The sequence below is a fragment of the Gavia stellata genome, chromosome 31, assembly GCF_030936135.1.
Source record: "Gavia stellata isolate bGavSte3 chromosome 31, bGavSte3.hap2, whole genome shotgun sequence".
NCBI lineage: Eukaryota > Metazoa > Chordata > Aves > Gaviiformes > Gaviidae > Gavia > Gavia stellata.
Window position 1 is genome coordinate 3,312,290 of NC_082624.1, and position 15,328 is coordinate 3,327,617.

At 37.8% G+C, this 15,328-nt stretch overlaps 1 protein-coding gene across 1 annotated transcript; it reads right to left on the reverse strand.

Moving 5' to 3' along the window:
- Positions 1 to 593: 593 nt before the first annotated feature.
- Positions 594 to 13,899, reverse strand: CDCA2 (cell division cycle associated 2). The gene is made up of 13 exons (XM_059831501.1): positions 13,364 to 13,899; positions 12,712 to 12,842; positions 11,948 to 12,098; positions 8,430 to 8,665; positions 7,970 to 8,057; positions 7,228 to 7,448; positions 6,701 to 6,779; positions 6,015 to 6,067; positions 4,823 to 4,963; positions 3,913 to 4,087; positions 3,274 to 3,428; positions 1,959 to 2,834; positions 594 to 876 (listed from the first exon to the last, which is right to left on the reverse strand). Exons 1-12 carry the CDS (start codon positions 13,893 to 13,895, stop codon positions 1,995 to 1,997), a joined length of 2,802 nt encoding a protein of 933 aa, XP_059687484.1. The 5' UTR covers positions 13,896 to 13,899; the 3' UTR covers positions 594 to 876; positions 1,959 to 1,994.
- Positions 13,900 to 15,328: the final 1,429 nt, after the last annotated feature.

The window sequence follows — 15,328 nt, forward strand, 5'->3', positions numbered from 1 at the left end:
AAAAGCAAACCCCAAAATAAAACATCAAGGAGACTTTTGGTAACTTCACTAATGTTTCTGGTAGCTTCACTAATGTTTCTAAAGCAGCATAAGATGAACAGCGTGTAAGGAGTGAAGTTTCTTTCAAGTTGCCTTAGGAGTTCTTGTCTTGGGAAAAACTGATGATGTCTGTAGAGAAAAGTGAAATGTGCATAAAAATGAAACTGTTCTGTCTGCTTTTAAGCTTTATAAAAGCAGCCAAGTACATAAAGTATTTTATTCCACATCAATAATGTTAAAAACAAGGTCACAGAAGAGATCATTTTCAACAGAAAGCTATTTCCTTCAAGCTGGCACAGGTATTTCACTAGGGCTGAAACAGAACAGTATGAAAAATGAAAGCAACAGCAAATGTTTAAGTAGACCACCTACAGTCATCACTTTTTATTACATTGTTCAAACTAGAAAAATGAAAACAGCAAGATGACAGGTCAACTACTGAATAATATGCACTGTATTTAGTATACATACACCAAAGACTGTAAATGTCCAGAAGTGAAGTACATACAGCTTTATTGTATGATGAATGTTTCACCTTCCTTAGCCAATTTAATTTTTAAAAATTAGTGCTATATACAATAAAGATTTAAAAGCGTTTTTTTTTTTTAAATGACCAGCCTTCACACCAGAGAAGCAGACTTCATTAACTCTTTCTAACACAAAGTTTAGTCTTACTTATAGGAACTCTACCTCTGCTCATGCCCAGAAGGTAAAGCAAAGTCTTTTCAGAAGACGGTAACAGCTTCCCCGCCTTCTACTCCTCCCCTTCAAGCCAGAAGTGATTTTCTTTCTTATTTGCAGAGAATCTCAAGGGGTTTTTTAGGACATTTTTGAAATCTGGAAGAAAATTCATGCAGATTTCAAAAGCAGTTTTAAGGAACAATCAAGCACATAGGAAACATCAACACTTCAAGCAATTCCAGCTGAAAAGGCATACTTTACAACACCATGGTTTAACTACTAAAGACAAATTCACATTTTAACTACTTCAATTAAACTTCAAAAATATAACAAAATCTTAAGATTGAATCCTGTTCTTTCAAAAAAAAGGAAAGAGCCCTATCAGCAAAATATGGATTAGTATCAACTCCCAATTGTCTAAGTAGTAACTTGTCACCATAGACCATATTTTTGAGCTATAAAATTTGTTCCTCTTTACTTAAAAGAGCTAAGAGTCACACGTGTTTACTGACGTGTCTCCATTTAGCAACTTCATATATTGACTGTGCCTTTGAGAGCGGAGCAAATGTAGCAAGATGGTCTACTGAACACATCCAGTCTAACAATCACGACTAAGTTTCAAGGGCAAAAATCCCACACTGCTGTGCAGGTACCACAACTGTAAACATATTCATCCAAACACAAGAAAATCCCAGACTGCGATAACATGCATACAAATGCATGCATAAACATTATTTAGATTTTGTATATTGTCTTACTGTTGTATCTTGCAACAAAATTCACTAGCCCCTAAAGCAATCCTTCCAGCTGAGAAAAATTAGTCTTTGCCTTCCTGAAATGACTGAACTTAGTGTTGCAGGGAAAGTCAGTCATTTGTTGAGTTTTTATAATATTAGCGGTGTTTAATTGCTATTGCTCTACAGATAGCACCAAAGCATGAAAACACAGAAGCAAGGATGTAGAGTACAATAAAGAGGTGATGTCAAAGTCAGTTCATCATAGGAGAAAAGACTTTATCCTCTTGATTACCTGCCATGACTGTCTACCAGACCAATGCTCTGAGCCAAGGTAGGTCTCCCGTGCAGTTCTGAACTTCAAGCATTTCAGGCATCAAGACAAGGAAAATCAGTTCTTAAGTTATCCAGAAAATGGATAAGGAAACAATAAGTAAGGACATGTAAGTGGGAGAGAGAAGAAAACAGCACTTAGGAGAGAGAACATAAGAATCTAATACTGACCTTCACTTCAGAAAATCAGAGGGCGCTGAAACCTGGCTAAATGTTATTTTCAAGAGGTATTTCTAATTCTTCGGAGCGTTTTTGGTTACTTCTGTCCTTCCTATATACAGAATTTGTTTTGCTCCTTTTCCGGGTTTGAGACCAAGTTCTTGTTTCTTGAGGTGTGGATACACACATGCTTTTCCTCCTCCATCTTTTGCAAGGCCCAGCAGCAAGATGAACAGAGTCATTGTTCTCCTTCCCCGGTGCTGAAAACTGGATGAGATTTTGTTCTCTGTGGTGAATATTCTCAGATTCTGTAAGGGTGGATGTGCTTATCGTTCTCCTGATTTTGCAAGCAGAAGCTAGCAGGGAAGAGTTCTTTTGAATCTCATTGGGTACTTGAATCCATGCAAGTCCTTCAATTTCTGCATCTTTATGTAATCTCATGCTGCGCCTCACTTTTTTTTCACCAATGTTATCGCTCTTTCTTCTAAAAGGCTCTAAAGAGTCATTTTTTAGCCGAGGAGCAGATAAGACTTCTTCCACATTAAAACAAGAAACTGAAAGATTGTTTCCAGTTATTTCCAATTGTTCAACAGGAGGAAAATAGATGGCACTACTTCTTCTTCTTCTTCTTGGTGGGCTACCTGCTATAGAATCTTTCTGTGGACACTGAGTTCTTTGGGCACCCTCATGTACACTAGTGTCCTGTTGTTCCAGAAATTCTAGCCCAGTTAGCCGCTCTGCCTTATTTAGGAGATTTCCTTGTAATTTCTCGTTTTCTATCAAGAAACCACTTTCTTTTGCCTCTTTTACACATGCATTCTCTTTATCTTGCTGGAAATAGTCAGATGTATCAAAAACACACTCTCCATCTGGCACAGTATTTGAAAACTGGAAAAAAAAAATTTTTTTTTTAAATATAGGCAAAAGGTAATCCACAAAAAACTGGTTTCAAACAGCTGACAACTAAACAACTGCTACTGTTTTCCTCACCAAGTCTATTCATTCTCAAAAAACACCAACCAACCAACGCATAGAATCCTGCATGTTGGAATCTGCTCCAATGTGGGGCCAAACTTATGTTGCTTGAGGCCTTGTTGTTCAGCTGAGTTCTGAATACCTCCTTCCAAGGATGGAGATTCCATGGCCTCTCCAGGCAGCCTGTTCCAATGTTTAATCACTCTTAGGTTTTTTTTCCTCCCCCCAAACATTATTTTTTTGATCCAACAACATCAAGCACAATTCTGACGTATTTTCTAGCAGCATCCTTAAGCACAGCAGTTACCTTATAATCAATGCCAGAAACAGACTTCAGATCACCATCTGACACCTGAAGCATCATATCATTGGAGCTGCTGGCTTCTACAATGTCCAGGTCCTTAGAGCTTGAATATGTATCAACTGCACACATGTTTTTCACTCTCATTCTTTCAACCACTGGCTTCTGTTGAACATCCTTGCAAGCACTCCTGGATTTGGTATTATCTAAAAATACGTCCTCTGAATTAGAATAAACACAGGGTTACTTGACTCTACTTGTGAATGTAGTAAATCTTTTTCTAAATATTAGAATAAAAGCTTTATAGTATTTTACTTACATAAAAGTAACCTTCTAAACCCAAACAACAGAAAGCTACTGCACATCACTTAACTATTCATGCCCAACTTACCAGTTTTAAAGACTATGAAAATATCAGTATCCAAAGTACAGAGAGGTGCGCTTTTTTCGTCAGCTTTACACTGGAGTCCAACAAGAATTAGATTTATCCAGTTGGAGATTATTAATCTATTAGATCCTCTTAACTCTACTATTACAATAGCAATTAAAAGTAAAAAATGTATACTGGGCTTTTTACCTGTGCACAGAACTCAAGATAACTATCAAGAGGTTTTTTTTACGTAACTGTTGAAAGAAAAAATTAGAAGCAACAGAAAGAGCAAGGCAAAACAAAACTAAAAACCACATCACCTGAAAAAAGTGCATTTGCCTTCGGCAAGTTTGGAGATGAGGCAGAAGAGAAAACCTCTGGAATTTCAGGGATAGGGCTGAGAAGAGGTTTCTTAGAAGCCATTTCTCTTTCCCCATATAAACATTTTTTTGCTTTTTTCTTTCTTCTTTTCCCATAGCTTGTATGTTTTATTTTCTGAAAAGATTGAGAAGACTGAATAGAGCAAAATGTAATTATAATGATCCTGTACAATATTTGCCAACAAATAAGTGACACCGTTACTGGATTTTGATAGATAACAATTGTTTCCCCTAAAATGAAGGTTCCACTCGTTCTGCCACCTACAAATTAATCTAAAAACTCAAAGCAAAGGACAATTACTTCTCAAACACGAGATCTCATTTTGTTTCCATTCATTTTGTTTAACCAAATCTAGAATTCAAAGAAATTAGTCTTTCATCTCAAAACTACAGATTCTTCATTCATGCTTAGTTTGAAAAGGAATATGTGCTTTCCCTTCCAATACATAAAAGCAAAAGTCTTTTAGAAGTCTCACACCTTTACAATTCTTAACTAGCATATAACTGGGCAAGTTCGAAGAACTACTACTGCATATACTTAGTAAGAGAAGAACCATGAACTCATTTTATGTCCCTGAAGTCACCTCCATAAAGTATCTTTTTGCCCTACAAGTATTTAAACCCTGCTAGTCAGCCTTAACAAGCAGTAAGACAGACAGGTGCGGCAGTAAGCATAGGAAAACAAGACAGGCATGAAGAAGAGAATAATGGCAGCAACAGGAAACGTAACACCCTTTAGAAAATCTTTACTACAAAGATCATATAATCCTGTAAAACACACAAGAAAGAAGAGACACTTGGATAGAGAAATAAAGGCAATATTCACCAACTGCAGTGGGCTGTCACTTACTTGTGTTTTTTTGGCAGCAGATGTGGCTATATTCTTTTGTCTTTGAAACTTGTTTTTTCTTGGATTTTTAGTATCTTTGGCATTCTTAGTATTTGTGGCTCTAGAGGTGCTAAAATCAGCCCCCTCTGAAACGGTGCTATGCTGTTGAGGAACATGAATTTTAAGTTGTTGGGGTGCACATGCATGTGCGCATGCTTACGCTTGCTTTTTTTAAAAAAAATACACCACGGTCCAACAGTCATAAGAATCACATTGTAATTCGTCTTCATTCTTTCATATATGAGGTCATAAGAGCAGGAGACTCACAGTTGGAAATTCAGATTTTTATAGAGCTAGTCTCTTCACACAGTACAATATAGTTCTATTTGTACAAAAATGACATTCTAATGAGAAAAGAGTAAATCTTTATCTTCAGCTATTTCTTTCAGAGAAGATGGGTTACTTTTTCCACATTACTTTTTTTTTGCCTTCCACCTCCCATAAAGCACACTAGAACTGTAAAACACTAAAGTCTGAAAGCACTGCTTACAAAAATTGTACAATAAATTCTAGGCATCTTAAAATTCCAGCAACCAGAAGAGATACACGTATGATATTCTGCCTGCCTTATGGCAAGCAGACAAATGGTTATCAATGGTTATCAAGACTGAAGATCTTTAGCACTGGACTTGGGAACACAACCACATTTTCAGTGATACCGACAGTCATCACAAGTTGCAGAATAAACTTCCCTTTATTAGCCTCTATCTCATGTTCCTATCTCTCAAAGAAATTAAACCAAATAGAAAAATTAGACAGAAAACTTTGTTTCCATTCTCCTCAATTTTCTGAGATTATAACTTTTTAGATTCCCATGAGTGAAGCCCCTGATCCTATGAATGAAAGTCTCTGAATAAATCTCTCCTAAATTTTGTGCAACTATTTGGGAAAGTTCTGGGAAAAGTCAGTAGAAATAGTAAATTTAAGTATCAGGCTATAACCAAAAGTGTTTTTAATAACTGGAAAACCACTTTCACTCAAAAATGAGTTTTCCTTAAGACAATTACCTGCACTAACATAAGAAATTTCCATATACCTGGACATATATAATCCTCATACCTGAGGCTGTAAAAATTCTTATAAGTATTAGGAGGTATAAAATTCTGCCTGAAGAAGTTAAAAAAAAATTAAACATCATTGTAAAGAAACTTACCTTCCTTTTAATAGAAGAACGAGTTGTTATCCTACCAGATTTGTCAATTTCTGCTATTATTTATGAAGAAAATAAGAATACTGATTTAGTTTCAATGCAAAACATTAATCATCTTTTGAGGAAATTATCCACATAATTTCAGACATTACGCACAGCATGTTTAGTTATCTTAGTCTTGAGTAAGATTTTCTGCATAAAGGACTATCAAACATGGCAAGATAAAATAAACTTAACAGCTTGCTTTACAAAACAGAGGAAAACAAAACTTGTGAGGATTTGGTATAAAAATAATTATCACATACACAGCTTTCATAGAGATACACACACACGCCCAACCCCCTTTCAACCTTTTTGTCGTTGTCTTGCTTGCTTTTTTAAAAATCAAAATTACAATATCAGAATGAAGACAGTAAGCCCAGTTACTTAAAGCAGTAAGTCTAATGAGATCAGCCACTTTCACAGAAAAATACCATAAGGTCAAATAACATCCGGTTAACCTAAACAACAAGTGAACACTGCAGCTACTGCAAAGACCTTTAGAAGAAATCAAGAGCATTTAAACTTTAGCACAAGTGAAATATATCCCCTGTATAAAAGCAAGCAAACAAAAAAACCTTGTGTCATCTCCCAATTTTCAGATACAGAAAGATGCATTATCCAATGACAAAAATACAAGTTGGGGTTACCTTCTGCATTTTCAACAGGTAAGAGGTCTTCTGCAGCATCAGAACCCTCCACTAGCTCTTGAAGAGGCTCAACACATTCCTTAAAAAAAAAAAAGTTAAATTTTTTAGCAATATACTATACCAGATATATACTGAAAAACACCTTGTCCATTAGCATTTGGAAAAGCCAGGAGATTTTATTTTTCCTTAAAGAATGCAGCAGGTCATTTGCTATATATGGCAAAAAGAAATACAGTATCAAAAATATATGATTAAGCCAAGACAAAAACATTTTGTGTGCTACCAGTACTCAACTTTTAATATAGCTCTACAGGCCAAAATGCTATTTAGAATTCATAAAGCAAAAGAAAAAGTTCTCAATGTCATTCTAATGCTTCAAGCAGACTGTATTTTAATATTTAAGCAATTTCTTTTCAAAACCAAGCAGACTGGGGGAAAAAAAAAAATAAAACAAAAATTGAACATTCACAGAGACTAAGAGGCTATTTTTATAGCTGAAAAAAAAACCCCAACAAAAAAAAACTTACATCATTACAATCAAAGTTCGGCTGGGATAATGGTTCTTCAGTGAGACTTAACCTTGCAAAAGGGCTATTCCTTTGCAATTCTAGATGACGGACTGGTGTTGCTCCTTTGCGCAATGGAGTATTAGCAGGCAAAGTTTCGTCAAATATTTCTGGGCTTAGAACTTCTCCAAAAGTAACTCTTTTCTTCTTTGACTTTTCAGAGCTATGTCTTTCAGTTTTCTCTATTGTAATAAAATACAGAGACTGCTTAGTGAACTTGGAACTTTCATAGAGCAGAGACTTTTCAAGGACTTTTTATGGGTCTTAACATTCTCTTAAAAATCATGCCCCCCAACCAAACAGCAAAACACCACCTTTACATCTACTGTGGATTCAGCCAGAATTTTCAGTGTAGTGTTACTACAGTATCAAGAATTAAGGAAGCACAAAAAGAGAAGACTAGAAATGACTAGCTGTTCCACAAGTTCCAGTTGACAAGCGTAAAATTTCTTGAAAAACAGGTGATTCTATTCTGGTATTAGAGGCTTTCTGAAGTTTTGGTATGGGATTTTTGATTTTTTTTTTTTTTAATAGACATTATTTTCCTTGGCAACCTTATTTTCTACTTCATGCAGTAGGATGCCGCACATGAGCTACTTCAGTGGTGGTTAATGCATATCATTCTTCAGATTTAGCACAGAGGCAAAACCTTATGATCCCACATAATACTCTGCCTATTTAAAAAACCAAAGGGGAATCTGACCTGTTGGCAGTGCTTCAAAGATTTCTGCACAATTGGAGACTGCGAGAGACTCACCTCCTCCTCTGTCAACTGCATCGTTCGAGTATTCCTATCAAATTTAAGTGATACAATCATCTATTCAATACCATTTATTTAAAATACTGTCTTTGTTCAAATCAAAAGTGAAAATAACTTTTTCTATAGGCAACACTTAATAAGTCCTACAGCTTAAAAAAAACTACTTATTTTCTAAATGAATAAAACTCAACAACATACATATGGATCTTCTGATAGCCTGAAAGCTTCAAAAAAAGCTTCCAAGACGACCAAACAGATATCCACTGATAGCATTAAATTATTTCTGATGCATGTCAATCGGTTAAAAAGTATCTTTAACCATGATTCAACTTCTGGTAGTTCAATAATGACTGCAAAAGTCCATCCTTAGTATTAGTACCTCCATGTAAGTCAGTTAACCAACCTTCATGCTATCCATTAGTTGTTTCATCGGCATTTTCTTTAATACAGATCGCAGGTGGAACCCACTCTGTGTATGATCATTTAATGAAGTATTTCCCATTTGCAGTGGTGTGACAGGTGGCTTGCTTTCATCAAATATTTCCAGGCTCAGTTCTTCCACAAAACTAACTTTCTTTCTGCTTACATCTGATACAACATCACTTCTAATGTCTTCAGTTCTGACCGCATCACTAAAATCTTTAGACCAAATAGACAGATAATGACAATTAAAGACTGAAGTAAAATTGAGAAGACTTTAGTATTAGCAACATGAACTATAAACATACACATCTCGATAAGATTCTGGGCATCAACATCACCTAGCATCTCAAAAAAATCCATTCGTTTCTAAATTTTGCTATTATCGTGCCATATTTACATTTCATATTTTGAGACATTTACAAAACACACAAAAGTAAAAAGGGAGCATTGCATGAAGGAAAAGACATTTTGCAGAAGGATTTCTCTCTCATCCATGTAAATTGGGGGGGGGAGTATTCTCTAATGCACGGAGAGGGACTCTGTGCATTAACATCCCTCTCTCCTTCACAGGCATGAACTACTTAACTATACTTTTCCCTAAAAATGGCCTGACTAACAAAATGCAGGGAAACTCTAAACAATTATTCCCAGCCTGTGTCTCAGTTTGAGCGTGCTTTTTCGGTCAGAATCAAACTGCTCAAATACCACCCAAGAGGCCCTACCCCACCCTCCAGATATTTCAGCTCCTCTCATAAAAGCTATTTCCTTCCTATGAACTGTACTTAAGTAAAAACATGTTTAATACTATGCTGTACTGAAGGAGCTCTGAATTCAGTTTTTAAGTTGGGACTTGAGACTCCTCTGCAGCAGCACTTGAATAGATCATTTGCAGTACTTTTTGTTCCCCCATCAGCCTTTGTCATAGTTATATCAGGCTTCTACTGCATTATAAATTGTAGACAAGGAACAGACATGGGATGACTGCTTGTGACACATTTCTTTACAAATATTCGAAGTATTTTTACTTTCTCATAAGAATATAACAAAGATTATAACAGTGATGAATCCTCTTACCATGGCCTGTTTCTAAGATATCTCTAACTAGAACAGCCTCCGACTCAATAGGATTGTGTTGCTCATAAGCCCATTCCTAGCAAAAAAGTTACAAGATTATATATATCATCTATTTATATACACACCCACACAACATGATAGAGAAATAAAAAATATAATCTGCTGAGTTTTTTGTGAAGCACTTGACATAAATCTGTTTTGCCTCTGTCCTCATTACTCATTTGTAGTATCTATGAAGAAAACTTTTCAAAGTGTTGCTTCACGTGATTATTTATTAGCATCACAAGTACCAACTGCAATCAACACAGAAGAATACTACCGAGGTTTCTCAATCCTCAACTGAATAAACAGTTTTTGAATAGAATAGAATGTATTTTTCACCTGGCTGCAGAACCTTTTAATCCAAAAAGAACAGGTGGCACTTATCTGACTAAATAAAGAACTGAAGTTTTTCAAATCAATCTCAATATTCAAAGATGGGGGGGTGGGGGTGGACATGGTATAACTACTTGCAAATGCTGCCTTTTTAAATAGCATGAGCTATGGAATTTTTTAATCCCATAGACAAGGATTTCAGAGTTCTCTCAATCATTATTTTCCCAAAACACCAAGACTAAATGCTTAAAAGGATTAGACATCAGAAATGAAGAAAAATGGAATGAAAAACCCGTATATTTTAATCACTAATTTAGGAAGTTTCTTCCTAACCTCCATACAACTGTTACACTATCACAGCTGTTTTACAACTCAGAAGCTGCTAGGTCTGGCAGCATCAGAGGACACACCTAGCAAAATGGACCCCATCTTCACTGTTTTTATATATGACACTAATAAAAGGATCACTAGACATATTAATATAAAAGACAAATTAACTTCTCCATCTGTATACAAGTACATCCTTTTTTTTTGTATGGAATATCAAATAACTGCCAAACAGATATAAGGTGAAGATTAAAAATCGCATTCGAAGTCATCCCAATGATCAATAAAGTTGGTTTTGACATGTGGAAAAAGCTATATTTGCCAGATCTGTGAATTTGGCATCTCACATACTTACAACTGTGGATTCAAAAGAATTAAGACATATTTATATTATTTATATGTTATTAATAGAATAAAATAAGCTTTTCCATGTGATGGTCAGAAAAGAGTATAATCTTACTGACTAGAACAGCTTATAGCATCCACACTGAACATTCGCATGTTAAAGAAAACCGAGCGCAGCCTCAGAAGAGCCAGCAGCAGGTACCCGAGGTTAGGCTATGTTCACTGGCAGTCCAAATGGATCAGTGTCCATGCCAGATTTTGCTTCCCTTGACTTGTCATAATAAGGTGTAAAATTCTTACAAGGGAGATTTGCTGTGCTATTTGTTTTCTCCGTGTTCTTTGCCCACACTTATATAAGTACCTTTGACACAGCAGCAGCAGGTTCAGTGATAGTCACATCTTGGTGTGAAGACAAAATGGCGCATACCTTGGTATCGGACTTACTGCTGCTCGTCAAATTTTGTCTTAAATTTTCTTTCAAATCAGCTCCACTGTTGTCTGACATGAACTTTTCACTCCACTGATCCAGGTTCCACTCTTTTGTAAAAGGTACTTTATTCTGAGCTGCATTAATTAAAAACAAAACAAAAACAACAAACCACAAAGACAAACTTCAGATTTTTCAATGAATGCTCTTTTTGTGTTTCTTCACCAGAAGGATGGTGGGATTCAAAAAAGGAAAAAGAAAAACACATGCATTTTTTTTAGTTCTACTTTGAAAAGAACATTACCAGATCTTCAAAACAAAGCAAGTTACTCTTTTCATATAAACGTTAAGACCACCAATACCAGAGAAGTAGAGCATTGTAGTTTGTTTTACATGAGCATCCTCTCACAGTTAAGCAGGTCAGGGCAGTACTGTGTTTTGAAATATTTATTATTTTCATTAAGAAATAAAGATGTTAACACCACAGTAATGTAACATGATTTCTAAAATTACTGCACTTAAAAGTTATTAAACAAAAGTTTGCACATCACAATCAAAGAGAGGTAACAGTTTCAACAGCTAAAACCAGTTGTCATAAAAACCATTCTCAGTTTCATGGAAAAAGTGTGAAAACATTAATGCTTAGTGAAAAGTAAATTAACGGGTATAAATCTAGAAAGTAAAACTAAGAAAACAGTCACAAAAAACACTAGTCTTCATCTTTCTTCAGGGGTTATTCTGAGAAACCACTATTCAGGATGCACTAAGAAATAAGATAGGTTTAAATAAACATAACACCTCAAATCAAACACACAAAAAAAACCTATGCCAACCCTTATAAAGGAAAAATTTTTGGTTTATATTAAACATTTGCAGTTTTGTACTTTTTTGGCCTAAAGGAAGAACTAATGTTTAAGATACATCATTGATCAGAAGTATAATCAACTTACAACAGCCTGATTCCGGGGAAGCATCATCCACTTGTGACACTCCAGAGAAGCCAGTCTCCCCTTCAACTTCTTTTACTGATTTAAAAGATGCTTGAAAGGCATCTATTTTATCCTTCAACGACCTGACATTTTCATGTTCAAAAGAACTAACCTGCTAAAACAAAATTAACCTCGTAAGACTTTTTTTTTTTCCCCAAGATGACATGGGCTTTATTACTTTGCATTTGTACTTCGGCATAGAACACTCTCAGAGAAGAAGCAAATCTCGTATTTAATCTGGTTGCAATTTTAGTTGTATGGTAAAAACATGCAAAAAAGGAATCGTATCAAGAAATCTCTTAAGTTTTACTGCCTTTCATAATCTGTCCCTCTAGACCATATCCAGAATTTGTTTTCTGACAGCCTATGCTAGTCTGAGTTAAGAACAAGTCTGATTAAAAACAAAGTCACTTATGCTAGTATTTACTTCACTTTGAACTATCAACACCTTAATTAGCCAAAAATCAAGGATGGCAAATACAAGAAAATAGAGGTTATGGTAAACAAAAGTTAAAATATGAGGAAGCTAGACATGGTGAAAAGACTCCAGATTCTACACAAACAAACCTGTAACATCCCCTTATTCTAAAGTAAGGTGTCCAAGGGAAGTAAACAAAATTAAGGCCATGGTTATTCCTTCTGCTGGCTTCTTCCCAAGACTTGCCTTCTCTTTCTGCCAGAATACGTTAATTCCTGGGGGAAACTAAACCGAGGAAGACTCTCACCTGTTTAAAAGCTTCTTTTTGCCTGTTGCTTCTCTGCTGGGCAAGGTATCGAATAAGGGTGTTATTTTCTGGTGACCCCCGTACTCCAATTGCTGATCTTCGTCGAAACTTTAATGAAGTTGGAGACTTCCCTGAAATGGGGACAGGAGGAGAGAAATAAATAAAATTTTAAAAAGACCCTTTTTTGGTAGGAATACCTACAGGTTTTAAAAGGTGGGTTTTTTTCTTTTTGTTTTAAGAGTGATTTATGCAAACATCCAAAGTTAGCTGCTCAACTCAAGAAACCTTCCTGAGCAAAAGCAAATTAACATCCTAAAAGCAAGTTAATATTTAACTAAACTATATACCAAGTGAGGAGCTGTGTCTTTCATTTACTTTTTCCAATTGCTAGTTAAGGAACTGTCTACCAATACCTGCAGATTTTGTTCTACTACTCCTTTGTGAAACTTACTGACACCTAATCAGCTGGGCCAAAAAAGTTAAATAGGGAATTAAAGCAACATCCTAACACAGCCCTATCCTTGGACATGCTCAAACTCAGCCAGACAACCTGAACCTGATCTAAATTGAAGCTTTTGATAAGAGGTTGAACTAGAGGACCTCCAGATGTCCCTCTGAGAAGGACAACAGTCATTAGTCACTCCAGCCTTACCTATAGATCGTTCAGTAAAACTTTCTTGAGTAATCCCAAATTCAGCAATTGTTACAGTTGCAAAATCAACAGGTTCTCTCCTCTGTTTCTCCGGTATTCCACAATCAGATTTTTCTTCTGCTTTGTCCTTACTAGGTGTCAAGTTGCATTCATCCCCCAAAGAAATGGGTCTACTTCTTGAAAAATTTTCCTTACTGTTCAAGGGCAAGATAGGTTCACCAACCGTATCCCCTTTTAGCGTATCAAAAAAGCATTCAGTAAACTGACAGCTAACATCATCCTCCTTGTTGTGGTACAATTCCTTCTCGAGCCCTTTGGTGTATTTCAGGGAGCATTTTTGCAACTGCGCCTGGTTCCCATCACTTAAATTCTCCTTCTTGGATGCCTTTACGACTTTTGATTTAGTCACTTTGCAACTCTTCTGGTCTTTTGACGTATCAGGGACAGAGGCCTCTTGCTTCTCGTCGGTATAGCCACTCTCATTTTCTTTAGCTTCCAGGGGAGCATTTATATTCTTAGATCGTCTGTGCATTATTAGTGATTTATTTTAAGAAACATTCAGTCTTTGCTCTCCTGTAATTACAGACACTGACCAAAAAGAAAAAAAAGAGATTTTAATAGGTATTTCATAAGAGCAAGGGTTCCTACCATTCTCAAAATTCTACCAAATCTAGGCTTCTCCTGGAACAAGGTGTTTCACAGCGTGGTGGAAAGGGAAAGGCTTATCTCCAGAAAGCTACACAGAACGGACACAAAAGCTTGGCACTATAGAGAAAAATGCCCAGCAATATAAACCTGCAACAGAAGTGCTTCAGGAGTAAGGAAACACAAGGCTATGCTTTCACTCTTCACCAAACTTAAACTTCATATTAGCATAAAATACGTTAAGCACAATCACACTGTGATCGTTTTGCTCTGTTGCAACAAGTGTTGGCAGTTTAATTGGAAAATGAAGACGCTAACGTTTTTTGCACTTAGTTTCTTGGGCTTTAAGTTAAGCACGTCGAATCCAATAACGTCAGTCTGAAACTTTGGTTCCACAAATACAGGCATTTTCCTGCGTTTTGTGTAACAGGAATTAAGCTGTTAAATACCGCGTGCGCGACTTTTTTTACTTTTTTTTTTTTAAGCCCGCGCTAGAAGCTGGCGCCGACACCCACCCGGTGACACAAACCAGACGCCACCGCCTGAGGGACCAGCGCCCGCCACCGGCCGCTCCCGGGCTCCCCCCCCAAAGGGCTCCCCCCCCCAAAAGGGCTTCCCCCCCCCCCAAAGGGCTCCCCCCACGTCCCCCCCTCCCTCGGGCACCCCAATTCCCTCAGCACTCACCCCCTCAGCGCACCCCGCTCCCCTCACCCACGCCCCTCACTGCCCACGCGCCCCCTCAGACACCCTGCCCCCCTCCTTTATATCCCCTCACCAATGCACCCCACCTCCTTCTACCCACCCACCCTCTCCCCGGCTCACCGCGAACCCCCCCGCGCCCCCTCACCTCCGCCCTCACGCCCGCCCCAGCGCTTCCCCACAGCCACCGGAGCCGTGCCCGCCTCCGACATTCAAACGGGCCGCACTGCTGTGTGTGCCTCCGCGCCCCCCGCCCGTCCGCCCACCCCTTGCGCCCACCGGGCACCACGGCCAAAGGTGCACGGAAGGAGAGCGGCTCGCGAGAGCCGGTGCGGTGCCGCCCGCCTCCCCCGGCGCCGGTAGGGCTTCCCGGGAGGGGGGACTCTTTGGCTCCCGGCGCGCGGAGGGATCACGGACCGTTGCTCACGCGCTAAAGTACTATTTTGGAAAAAAAAAAGTCCATTCAACGAACCGCGCCCACGTGACAGGCCGCACCAATCAAGGGCGACTCTACCTCAAGTCCTGCTTTATGCTAATACAGGGCTTTATTCTTCTCTTGATTGGCTACCGGCAGCGCCACTGCCGGCCCGCCCCCCCCGCCGCGGCGCCGCTGGCATTTCC

What these genes read in the sequence shown, in the direction of transcription:
- CDCA2 (XM_059831501.1), bottom strand. Translation starts at nt 13,895, where the DNA reads ATGCACAGACGATCTAAGAATATAAATGCTCCCCTGGAAGCTAAAGAA. An exon ending in AAAAAGAAGCTTTTAAACAG is followed by an intron (nt 12,099 to 12,711) that starts GTGAGAGTCTTC and finishes TTGTTTTAGCAG; the next exon opens with GTTAGTTCTTTTGAACATGA. An exon ending in CGAACTTTGATTGTAATGAT is followed by an intron (nt 6,780 to 7,227) that starts GTAAGTTTTTTT and finishes TTTTTTTTTAAG; the next exon opens with GAATGTGTTGAGCCTCTTCA.